The following is a 12,667-nucleotide window of genomic DNA, read 5'->3' on the forward strand; positions in this document are numbered from 1 at the left end:
ATAACCTTGATAATACAAAAAAAATCTAAAATTGTGTTGTATTATGAAAATTTAATATCAAAGATTCAAACCTTAGATAATTCATAGTCAATAATTTTTAAATGTAAAGGTTCAGGACATAAAAAAATCAAATAATAAATAATTCTTCAAATATAAAAAAAAAACAAAAAGAATGCGCAACTTTTCTTTACACAACTGTTGAAAACTTCAAAGCGTGAAAATTATAATACTTAATTTTATTACATTTTTTTGTAAAACTTATTTCTACAGCATCACGTTTACAACTCCGATTTCATTTTATTCAACTTTTCATAACTCAACAGCGCATTCTTCAGCTGAATCTGCACATTCGCACACTCAACCACATAATCCAGCGACTGGACAAACTTTTTCCGTGAACTCTGCAGGCTGGCCGGAACTAAAATCCCAAACCACCGGATTGGATCGATCCGACCCTCCTCCTTGTCCACCTGGTTCCGCTCCAAGTCCAGCTGCGGATTATCCAGGTCGTCCTTTCCCTCTGCGACGGTGTTCAGCGCCGAAAAGGGTTTGTAATCCTCGGTGGGGAGTTGCACGGCCGATACCGCGGTGGCACCTTTCGTGAACCGAGTGTGAGCCAAATCCAGCTGGCCGTCGTTGGCGATGGCTTCGATGGTGGTTTTCAGCTTGACCTCCTGCTCCATTAGATCGAGGGAGTGCAACAGGAGCTTGTCCATAAGCTGGCAGATTTCGTCACGGGATTCCGGCATTTTAGTTTCGTTCGACTTTGAAAATAACAAACTCAGAAAAAGTCATGTGATTTTGACATTTCTCGATGTCAAAACAAGCGAGTTCGAAAAAAAAAATAGTTTTATATCTTTTGCGCCAAACCCCTGCCAGCTTGTCACCCCCCAATCTGTCAACATTAGGAAAACGAAAGTCGTCGTGGAACTCTTTGGTGCTGCACGCGAATGGTTTTGAAGTGAATTTTCCGAGGAAAATCGGCGCACCATGTCCAAGAACGAGAACCGGGAGGCCACCATCCGGCAGCTGTACACGGAGCTGAACAAGCAGGGCTCCAATGGCGAGTACGAGAAGGCCCTCAAGTCGGCCAACAAGAGTAAGTGTCCATGGACTACCGTCGAATGGTGTGGGTTTGTAATAAGGTTTTTTTTTTGCAGTTTTGGCGCTGGACCAGAACGAGACGAAGGCACTGCAGTGTAAGCTGGTCTGCCTGATTCAACTGTCGAAGTTTGAGGAGGTGCTCAAGTTTCTGGACCGCACCCAACCGGCGTACGATTGTACCTTTGAGAGGGCTTACTGCCAGTACAGGTTGAACCAGCCGGAGGCCGCATACAAGACCATTCAGGAAAGTGGCGTGAAGCCGTTGCCGCCGAATCTGAAGGAGCTGATGGCGCAGATCTTGTATCGGTTGGAAAAGTTCGAGGAATGTTTCGATCTGTACCGGGACATTATCAAGAACACGCACGACGATTACGACGATGAGCGGACGACCAACATGAGCGCCGTAGCGGCCAACTTGTGCGTTGAGGGATCGAAGAAGGAGCTGCCCAAGCTGCGGGAGGACACGTACGAGTTGACCTACAACGCCGCTTGTGCCCTGGCCGGAAAGCAGCAATTTCCGGAGGCGGAGAAGAAACTGCGCACCAGTGAGAAGCTGTGTCGCGAGTTCCTGGAAGAGGACGGTGCGACGGAGGAGGACATCATGGACGAGGTGGCGATCATCAAGGTCCAGCTGGCGTACTGCCTGCAGATGCAGGGCAAGTCCAAGGAAGCTTCGGCGATCTACACCGATGCGTTGAAGCACAAGACGAACGATCAAGCGTTGACGGCGGTGGCCAGCAACAATCTGGTGGTGATCAACAAGGACCAGAACATGTTTGATTCGAAGAAGAAGATGAAGCAAGCCACTTCCGAGCAGGCGGAACATAAGCTGACCTCCAAGCAGAAGAAGCTGATTGCGTTCAACAACTGTCTGCTTGCGTTGTTCACCAACCAAGCGGATTGTCAGCTGTTGGCCAGTCGTCTGGGCAATTCCTACCAGGACTTGGAGTTCCAGTCGTTGTTGATTCGCGTCAGCCAGATGGCCAAGGACAAGAAGTTCAAGGACGCCGTCGAGTTGCTGCAGAACTACTGCAAAAAGCAACCGAAGCAAGAACTCGAGGTCAAGTTCGCAATCATCCAACTCCAACTGATTGCCGGAAACCGCAAGGCGGCCGTCGAAATCCTCGAAAGCCTCGGCGAAGCAAAATACCGCCCAGGTGTTGTTTCCGCTTTGGTCACACTCTACCTCGGCCTCGACAACAAAAACGCTGCCTCAAACATTCTGAAAACCGCCGTCGAATGGTACAAAAAGAACAAGGCCACCGCCGGCGGAGATCTTACCGACATGTGGCGCCAAGCGGCCAGCTTCCACCTCCGCGGTGGCGAAGCCGAAACCGCTGCCAAGAGCCTGGAAGAACTGCTCCGCTCCAATCCCACCGACATGAAGATCCTCGCCCAACTCGTCATCGCCTACGCCCAGTTCAACCCCAAGAAAGCCCAAGAAGCCAGCAAGAAACTTCCCGCCCTCGAAACCCTCGCCACCGGCGCCGAAATCGACGCCCTCGAGGCCACCAACTGGATGATGATCGCCAAGGCCGTCAAGAAGAAGATGCCCTCGTCGGCCGGCGGCAAAACCGACCAATCGCCAGGAACGCCCGGAAGCGAAATAACCAAGCAGAAGAAGAAGACGGTCCGCAAGCGCAAGGGAAAGCTGCCGAAAAATTACGACGCCAGTGCCGTGCCCGATCCGGAGCGCTGGCTGCCACGCTACGAGCGCACCGGCTACCGCAAGAAGCGCGACCGCCGCGTCAAGGAGGTGATGAAGGGCAGCCAGGGCGTGTCGTCCGGACAGGCCGATCAATAGTGAGTCTAGCTTGGAAAGTTTGAGAGTTGAATCGTAATTAATCGAATTCTTTTTTTTTTACAGCGACATGAGCAAGTCCTACAACCAGACCAAGGAGAGCCCGGCTACGCCAGCGGCGAACCTGCCAACGGGACCGGCACCGCGCCAGCTGCCGCGTAAGAGTCAGCACAAGAAGAAGAAGGGTAAGCATTAAAAGGGATTGTGGATTGTTTGCATTTATTGCATCGCATCGCAGTTGCGAAAAACTTTCAACATTAATAAAAATTGTATTGCATCCTATCGCGGTGGGAAACCTACTCCTTTTGATGACATCCAAAACTGTGTCTGTTTTCTAAGTAAAGTGATAGTAGATAGGCCATTAGTGCATCTCCAGCGCTGGTGGCAAACTCCACCGCGGTACCTGTCGCAGTAACAAATTTGCTCTCAGTTCTTTGGGATTTTACTTTGCTACCCGTTATTCAGTCTGTTTGCTACCGCATCAAATGGAATTATGCACGGAAAAATCGAATTAAGCCAGAAAAAAATTAAAACCAAAAAAAAATTAACAAAATTCAATAATTGAAAAATTAAAAATTTAAAACATTTTAAAAAATTTAAAAGTTTAACGGATTAAAAAGAAAACTAACAAAATTTTAAAATAAAATAATATTTTTTTAAAGAAAAATTCAAAAAATCTAAAAAACAATTCAAAAAATTAAAAATCTAAAATAGGGGAAATATGCCCATTTTAAGCCTAATAAGCGGTCGTGTTTGAATGATGCTGGATAATCTGGATTGTTCCTTGAAATTCAATAAAACCAAGTGAGCAATTCTCTACCAAAACCGGAAATGGATTTTATTTGTATTTTTTGATTTGGCTCAAACTTTGTGGGGCCTTCCCTGTGACCAAATAAGCTATTTTGTGTCATTGGTTCACCCATACAAGTCTCCATACAATTTTGGCTGCTGCCCATACAAAAATGGTACGTAAATATTCAAACAGCTGTAACTTTTGAGTGAATTTTCTGATCAATGTGGTGTCTTCGGCAAAGTTGTAGGTATTGTTAAGGCTGGTACAAATATTTTTAAAAGTTTTTGTCACCCCCCAAAAAAATTGGCCCGAAAAATCAGGGGGCAAAAAAATATTTTTACAATAAACTTCAAAATTTTAATGAAAATTCAAGTGCAACCAGCTGAAATCAAATTAAAATACATTCTTCTGCGTTTTAAATCATTTTGAGCATGTTTGGGTTTATTAAAAAATCTTAAGATTTTTTGAAAATTTTCGATGCAAAATCTTTTTTTTCGATACAATTTTTGTTTTTGTCAGATCTTAGATTTTTTGAAAACTAATGATTGCAAAATAACTGAACAAGTGTAAAATGCATTTTAAAACACATTTTTCATTTAAATGTGTGGACTATGGCTTGTTATTTAAAGTTTTATTTTTTTTTATTTTTTTGCCCCCCCCCCCCCCCTCCCCCCCTTGACCTTGGACAGGGCCGAGGGACAAAAACTTTTTTAAATATTTGCATCGGCCTAAGGACTTTTGAGAAAAAAATAGGTACACGGAAAAAAATTGCCAAAAAAGGGCCAAACATTGAGTATTGAGCCCATTTAAGATGTTAGTATTGATTTAATTTTTTTCAAAATATTTTTTTCGAAAAGATCGGAAAATTTCATGAATGTTTCATGTATTAACATTGAAAATCGGACCATTAGTTGCTGAGATATCGTCATTAGAAAATTGTGGGTTATTTTGGTGAGATTAAGAAAACTTCAATTTTCGTGTTTCTTTTTCTTAAAGCGGCTCTATCTCAGCAGCCCGAGGTCCAATCTTCAATGTCCCTTAGACAATTTTATAGCAAATTTTCTGAACCTTTCAAAAAAAAAATATTTTTAGAAATGGTCGCTCATGGTCACTATTTTTAAAAATCGAAAAACTGCAAATATTTTGCTAAAATCAAACTTTCGGTGCCTATATCTTGAAAACGAAGACCTTTATAAAAAAATGTGGAGTAGTATCCGATTGCAAATTCAATTTTGCATTAAAAATTGATTTCAAATTTGTTTTTGCATGAAATTTGGATTTTTTTCCAAAAATCACTATTTTTTCAAAAATTCATAACTTGTCGGCAGATTTTTTGACCATGTTTCTCTATAGCTCAAAAGTTGCGGATTTTAGTCCCCTAAAACATATCAAAAAATCTCGAAAATCAAAAAATACGTATTTTGGGAAATTGAGTTTTAGTGAAAAAAAAGTTGATAAAAAATCTGCAAATTTTTTTTCCGTGTACCTATTTTTTCTCAATTATCCTCAACAATACCTACAACTTTGCCGAAGACACCAAATTGATCAGAAAATTCACTCAAATTTACAGCTGTTTGAATATTAACATACCATTTTTGTATGGACAGCAGCCAAAATTGTATGGAGACTTGTATGGGTGAACCAATGACACAAAATAGCTTATTTGGTCATAGGGAAGGCCCCCACAAAGTTTGAGTCAAATAAAAAAATACAAAAAATAAAAATGGTCGAAATCGGCCGATTTCGTAGAGAGTTGCTCAAGTACACCAACGAGTAAAGTAACTTTTTGTGAACATTTCTGTTTATTTTCACTTTTATTAAAAGTTATGCTATTCCTTTTACAAGCATTTAAAAAAAATATTTCAAAAATGCATTCTAATCAGTCGAGTGCATTGGGCCTCGCCCATTTTTCTATTTTCAGCTTAGTTCTTTTTTTCTTCCAGCGCTCTTTTGGGTCTGCTTCGTGCTGCCAAAATTGATGAAATTTTTAAGCGAACACTCACGAAAAGTAGCATTTATAGAGAAAATTTCCTGGCATCACTGGCTCACTCCAACAGGCGCGCTGATGGTGTTGGTGGCCAACCTTTGTTCTTTATTTGCCTTCGCTTCTCGCTCGGTTCGATTGGAATCGGTATTCAAAATTGAAACGTCAAAAGACTTAACGCGTTTGTTTTTTTGATGGCGCTTGCTAATTATTTACATTTTTCGGGATTATTTTTCAAGTGAGTGACTAACTAATGTGTAAAAGAACATGTTGCCGAAAGTTGGAAGCAATTTTATATCTTAAGCGCTTTGAAATCGTTAGCGCAAGTGAAAAGATATTGATGGCGACTTTCGTTAAGCAGTTAACCTCTGATTTTGCGTGTGGATGTGTGTTCAACCAAAATGATGAGAAATGGTCTCGCAAAATAGAAATTATGATCAAAAGTGCATAAAATTTGATCTTTTTGGCCAGTAAACGACATAAATTTGCGTGCTTACTTGAGGCGGTGCTGTTGTGGTAAGTTTATTGCCTAAATAGTATTTTTGGAGCTTTAATCGAGCATCAAACTCTCCATATGACGAAGATAGGCGTTTGATTAGAACGGGTATATTTCCCCTAATTACAAAATCTAAAAATTAAAAATTATTGAAAGTTTAAAAATTAAATGAAAAAAAAATCTAGCAGAAATTTAAAATAAAACAAGCATAAAAAAAACTCGTAAAAAAACTTGACATAATTTATCAAATTGACAAAAATATAAATTTAAAAACTAAAATCCACGCTTTTTTGATACCGTACTATAATCAAATGTAAACATTTAGTGTATCCTGCTTATTCCGATGGAGGTGTGAGAAGGACATACTCAATGTTCGCATTGATTTAAAGGGCAAAATTAGTCTAGAAATCAATAAATAAAAAAACTAAAAATTTAAAAAAAAAATAAAAAAGAGACTTCTAAATCTTCGACAAATTAAAACAGATAAAAAATTTATCAATTAGAAAACATAATTTTAAATGTTCGAATTTTTGTTTTTTTTTAGTTTTTTTAAATTTTGGTGCTTTTTGATTTTATGAATTTTTGTTCATGTTTGCTCACACCAACCAGAGCAGACATCCAAAAATCTTTAAAACACACATTCAAAACTTTATGAAAATTCAAAAATCTGTATCCTTTGAAGGCATTTTTTGATCGATTTGATGTCTTTGGCAAAGTTGTAAGTATGCATAAGGATTACACTGAAAAAAAAAATGATGCAATGTAAACAAATTGGTGATTTTTAATTTCACTTATCGTCGCTTGTGTGCAATATTGTGACACATCGTGTCTTTTTACAGCAGACGTGTCACAAGATAGCACACAAGCGACGTTTTGTCACTAAAACTTGATTTGCAAAAAAACACTATTTTTATTTATTTTTTATTTTCTGATATGTTTTAGGGGACATCATATGCCAACTTTTCAGAAATTTCCAGGTTGTGCAAAAAATCTCTGACCGAGTTATGAATGTTTGTTTTTCCAAACATCGAAATATTGGTCGCAGAAACTTCATTTTTCGATGTAAAATTGATTTTGCAATCAAAAAGTACTGGAGTGAAATTTTGGTAAAGTGCACCGTTTTCAAGTTACAGCCCATTTTAGGTAACTTTTTTGAAAATAGTCGCAGTTTTTCATTTTTTAAAATTACTGCCCATTTTTGCCCACTTTTGAAAAAAATATTTTTGAAAAGCTGAGAAAAATTCTCTATATTTTGCTTTTTGAACTTTGTTGATACGACCCTTAGTTGCTGAGATATTGCCATGCAAAGGTTTAAAAACAGGAAAATTGATGTTTTCTAAGTCTCGCCCAGCTTACCCACCTTTTTCTAACGTCGATATCTCAGCAACTAAGGTCCGATTTATAATGTTAAAATTGAAATATTCGTGAAATTTTCCGATCTTTTCGAAAACAAATTTTTAACACATGTGTACTCATTTGAAAAAAATAAAAATAAAAACTGAGACTATGTTTAAAAAAGTTACCTAAAAATGGCTATAACTTGAAAACGGTGCACTTTATCAAAATTTTACTAATGTACTTTTTGATTTGAAATTTGAAATGTTGGCATCAACCTAAAACATATAAAAATATTTTTTTTTTTTGCAAATCTGGAGTTTTTTTAAGTCCAATAAACTAAATTTCCAGTTTTTGCTTTTCGGGTGTTTTTGAAACCGCCTTGAGTCAGGGGTATTAAAAAATACCCAAAATGCAAAAACTGAAAATTTGGTTTATTAGACCTTTTTTTAAAAAAAACTCCAGAAATCGAGTTTTAGCGACAAAAAGTTAAATTAGAAATCATCAATTTTTTACCGTGTATAATTTTTTTTTCAGTGTAGTCCTTACCCATACCTACAACTTTGCCGAAGACACCAAATCGATCAAAAAATTCCTTAAAAAGATACAGATTTTTTATTTTTCATACATCATTTTTGTATGGACAGCTACCAAATTTACAAGGAAAAAAATTATGGACAAACTAATGATGCAAAATGGCTTCTTTGAGCATACCGAAGGTACCAAAAAAAGTTTCAGTCGGATTAAAAAAATACAAAAAAAAAAACGATTGACTGGAATCTAAGAGAATTGCTCAACTCTGAGAGGGTGTGTGTGTGTGTGTGTGTGGTCCAATCCAATACCCGCTGGCCGGCAGCGAAATTATGGGAAAGTATAATTTGTATCAGGCTTTGTTTATGCTGATGAGATAAGCTCAGTCCCGGGTATTAGGTGGTGATAGCCCTCGCGCTGCTTCCAATGACCCATTTCAGAATGACAGAGCTCCTTGTGGTCCAATTCCGAGGTCATTGGGCATTGTCTGGCCCCGCCTAAACATAGAAGCAAGAATCAGAAGGACTCTCGATCTATCTTTAAACTTCCAATCCCATAATGCAAAACAGGGATTAGCGCGTATTTAATAATGATCAGAAAATATGCAACAGTTGAAAGATTCAGTTTGGATAGATCTCACCAATTTTCTGAAACATCCTTTAGTCCTTTTTGCAGCTTCGGTCTTCCAGCTGCGGGTCCTCAATCACGAGCAGTTTGAGCTTCCTCATGCTGCTTCGGAACACATCCTGTCGTCCTAGTCATATTGTGGTAAACAAGACCACGAACAAACACTGGTTCGACCGCAAAACATACAAATTTCTCCTTAAAACAAAATTATCGCGGCACGCACAAACCGTAGGAAAAGTCTGTGACAAAACATTGCCAAATCTGATTTACAGATTCCTGTACCGTTTATTTGGCAACCAGGCTTGAAAGCTCTCCTGCAACAACCGCCCGAGCGCGCGAGCTTTTTGACAGCTCCCGTGGGAACAAAAGAAAATGAACGTCGCGCGAAAAACAAAAACAAAACCACTGCTAGGCCGATACACAAAATTGTCTTTTTTCGACGAAATTCAAGGGAAATCCTTAGAACTCGATATTCTTCCACTACAACGCGTTGTTATTAACCCTTTCCCGCCCATGGTTACTCCAGAGCACCAAAACTTTGAACTCAAAAATCTCGGAACTGACACAACTTTTCATGGTGCTTTAAGTTGCAGGTGTTCATGTAGAATGTATACCGAGGGGTGCGTCACTTCCGCGCTAGCCGAGCGATAAAGCTTCCTTTTCAAACCTTTGCAGCGTTCACTTTCACCTTTCCGCTTTAACTTGCTTTAACGCGCGTTAACCGCGATAACTTGCTTTTTGGCATACCTTTTTATGCGTTCACACATCAGACTGCTCGATTTTTTTTGACAGCGAGATCTGTCACGAGGAAATGACAGTTCTCGTTGTCAAATCATTCGAGCAGTTTGTTTTGACAGTCGAAAAAAGCTTGATCGGTTGAAGAATTCCGACTGGCTGTTGTTATCGTAGATGGACCATATTTGAGCCCAGAAATGGAACCGGTTTCACCGTTCCGTACTATCCACCTGCACTGGCACCACCGGTCCAGAATCGTCTTGATCCGGACAACATGCCCTATTCGATTCAGGAAATAAGCAAGAATCAGCGGTCGTACGGTGGAGAGTCTGCGACGAACGCGGCCGGACTAGTGCGCCTTTGGTCACCACCAAGTTTATCACCCAGGACCAGAACCAGGGATGCTCTGGACAGTGTTTCATGCATTCGTCGATGTCCCACTTCCCGGTCAACACGGACATGATAAAGCAGAGTACCGTTCTGTCCGAGTTGATCGTTTCACCTGTCCGTGCCGTCGAGAAGGAGCTGATCCATCCGATTGTCAATTTTGGCGAGTTGGGACCGATTCGATACACGGCCTACATGTGTCCGTAAATCCACTTCATCGACGGCGGACGTTGTTCCAGTGCCCGGAACGTACGACATTGTGATCACCAAGGACTACTGCCGGAATAACAGCCCGTCGAAGGTACTGGCGATGCTGTTCGTGATTGACAATAAGGCCGGGCTGGTTCAATTGCTGTGCGCGGAGTTCAAGAACAACATTCGTCACTTGCCCGTGGATGAGGGACAGGAGCGTGCTTCGATTAAGGTCCATGAAGCTTCATCACTTACAGTCCCAGATGGCGGTCGTCGGAGATGTCCAGGTAAAGGTTAACTACTAAAAGCTTACACAGAACCTAACCTTCTCCTCCGACAGGAAATGTTCATGCCCTGCTGTTCACATCCTGCTCGGACCAGCGCCAGCTGCGCGTGTTTAATCTGAGCCTGAAGACGTGCAACCAGTTGGTGGATATTTTCCGCAGTAGCGATTTGGATACGACCAATCTGTTCTTCGCCAAGCAGGGCCTGTTCAAGCTGCAGGATAATAAGCCGTAGGCAATCAAGGACAGCCTGATCATGAGGGCGGCCCAGATTTTGGCCTGCTACCGGAAGAACTGGGCATCGTCTACGTCCGCCGACCAGCTCGTCTTGCCGAATTGCGTGAAATCGCTACCACTGTACATTAAGTGTCTGCTGAGAACGTCGTCTTTTCGAGGGGTATAAGGATTCCACTCTGAACGACCGATCTTACGTGATCTACTTTGTGCAGCGCAGGTGCTGACATCGGTTCCGGACTTTTACCCGTGGTTGACGCCGGTGCACGGAAATCAGAGCGATATTCGTTCGAATATCTGTTGGTGTGCTATTCGTATCTGTCCGGAATATCATTCGATTCACAATTATCCTGTGCCACGTGATGCTGAACGGTTTTGAAACAAGCTGGACAAGACCTTCAAGACATCCATCAAGGAACGTGGAGGAAGCGAAGAAAATGGTAGGATAAATACATAAAATTAGGATTTTAAATTTGCTGCTAAGCTTATTTTTATCTACCTAATCATTGCAGTCCATAGAAAAATCAAACGAGAACTGCCCAAACTCATGAAAGGATGTTTCGATGCTATCCCGGGTTCGTCCGGTTCTGCAACCACGAAGGATCGTCGTCCAATTTGGAAAGCAGTGCTGAAAACTAGACTAGACTAGAATTACGACGGGAAGGTGCACGGGAATAAAGAAGGGAGTTTCTTTTCTTTAAATCGGGACTAGTAAAACCGACACGCTTATGAGCAAGTAAAAGAGGAAGAATCGGTTGCGTTCAGTTCAAGAAAGACTCGAGCTAGAATCACGTGTAAAACTTGACCGTCCGTGCAAAACTTAGACGCAACACTTTGGAAAAAGTTATACAATTGCAACAGCGACTAATAAATTTTGGTGTGATATTGAGTGGGATGCGTTTTCTTTTATAAAAATAGCATCCGCTGAGGGAAACTAACGTGCATAAATCAATTAATTCTTTTTTTATAGTTTTATTCAAATCCTTTGTAATAAATCTGTTTTCGTCGAGCGTGGTGAATAACTGGTTGAGTGCGTCTAGCGCTCAAACTCAAAGTTGTCCGTGATCGTGATGTACCGGCCGCGATACCGATGCTTGACTAAGCCACGCTTGTAGAGCAAGTTGCGGATCGAATTGAGCGAAAGGTAACCGTAAGTGAAGTACGGTTCGGCGATGCGCCGCATATTATTGGTGGCCTTGTTTAGCTTGAGAAAGGTGGTGCCAACGAGGCCGTAGCTTGGGAATATCCAGCATGAAGTTGCAACCCTTGTTGAACTCCGCCAGCACCGCCAACGGTGCCGGCAAACTGTTACTGTTGGTGATGTTCTCACAATGGTCCAAGATCAACACCGGATCTCCGTTTGACGCATCCGGGTGACCATTTGTATCCGTGAGGAGCAGAAGAAACTCGAGAATCAGCGAACGACTATTGCTGTCAGTCTGCAAAAGAATCAGAATTAAAACACTTGAACCTCCAGGTAGATCCGGACCCGTTTACGTAGGCTAGCTGTTCGTACATGTCATCAAACAGTTGCCATCACCATCGCTGGCATGAGGTTCTATTCGCCGAAGGTGATCGTGTTCGCCGCGCTCAGATGGTGGTCGTACTCCTGGACGATGTCGCCACTGCGGGTGTCCCACTGTAACAGAAGAAATTAGAGGTTTTGTATCCAATTATTTTCAGTTCAATCTACTCAGACTCGCGCAAATGATCTTCTAAGCTGCTGTTTGTTGTATCGCCGCCCGGCCTGCTGGTGGTCCCAGTAGGTTCGCAAGCAACGCCGGTCGTTGTAAACCTCCAAGATCTTGATCCGGGCGTCCATGCTGCAGGGTAACAGGAGATGAGCCAGATGAACAACCGGATGGCGGAAATGCCTTTGATGTGACCTGTCTAGGTGTAAATGTGACCCTTTAAAAGGAAGCACCTTTAGGGGGCACAATATTTGCCCAGATTAACCCCAACGTCGTGCGGCGGTTGCAGAAACGATCGATAACAAAAACTTTGAGTGCCACACAGACTCGATTGGCGCGGTTCCGACAATACTTCTTGGCCATCATCTTCACTATTGAAACCCGCTCGGTCTTGACACAATTTCTTCATACTCGTGTTTGCTCCATGGTCCCAAACACCCATCGACGTTTTCCGGCTTGTCGTTCTACATCTT

At 41.5% G+C, this 12,667-nt stretch overlaps 3 protein-coding genes across 6 annotated transcripts; 2 read left to right on the forward strand and 1 right to left on the reverse strand.

Annotated features, from left to right (window-relative positions):
- Window positions 1-215: 215 nt before the first annotated feature.
- On the reverse strand, window positions 216-797 carry LOC6051111 (coiled-coil domain-containing protein 115). Its single transcript, XM_001867560.2, has one exon. The coding sequence runs from the start codon at window positions 747-749 to the stop codon at window positions 279-281; it is 471 nt and encodes a 156-aa protein (XP_001867595.1). The 5' UTR covers window positions 750-797; the 3' UTR covers window positions 216-278.
- A 95-nt stretch (window positions 798-892) lies between these two features.
- LOC6052041 (signal recognition particle subunit SRP72) lies at window positions 893-3,187 on the forward strand. The gene is made up of 3 exons (XM_001868339.2): window positions 893-1,099; window positions 1,161-2,907; window positions 2,972-3,187. The coding sequence occupies exons 1-3, from the start codon at window positions 991-993 to the stop codon at window positions 3,099-3,101; spliced, it is 1,986 nt and encodes a 661-aa protein (XP_001868374.1). The 5' UTR covers window positions 893-990; the 3' UTR covers window positions 3,102-3,187.
- A 6,631-nt stretch (window positions 3,188-9,818) lies between these two features.
- Window positions 9,819-11,539, forward strand: LOC6052040 (protein transport protein Sec24C). Of its 4 annotated transcripts, none has more exons than XR_005278942.1 (4): window positions 9,819-10,272; window positions 10,326-10,666; window positions 10,719-10,943; window positions 11,016-11,539. XR_005278942.1 is itself a non-coding variant. In XM_038265995.1 (2 exons), exons 1-2 carry the CDS (start codon window positions 10,104-10,106, stop codon window positions 10,502-10,504), a joined length of 348 nt encoding a protein of 115 aa, XP_038121923.1. In that variant the 5' UTR covers window positions 9,819-10,103; the 3' UTR covers window positions 10,505-11,006. The 4 variants fall into 4 exon arrangements, 1 of the variants encoding a protein (XP_038121923.1); XR_005278943.1 differs by having other exon boundaries at window positions 10,724-10,943; XR_005278941.1 differs by having other exon boundaries at window positions 10,326-10,943; window positions 11,016-11,538.
- Window positions 11,540-12,667: the final 1,128 nt, after the last annotated feature.

This window comes from Culex quinquefasciatus, chromosome 3, assembly GCF_015732765.1.
Source record: "Culex quinquefasciatus strain JHB chromosome 3, VPISU_Cqui_1.0_pri_paternal, whole genome shotgun sequence".
Lineage (NCBI taxonomy): Eukaryota > Metazoa > Arthropoda > Insecta > Diptera > Culicidae > Culex > Culex quinquefasciatus.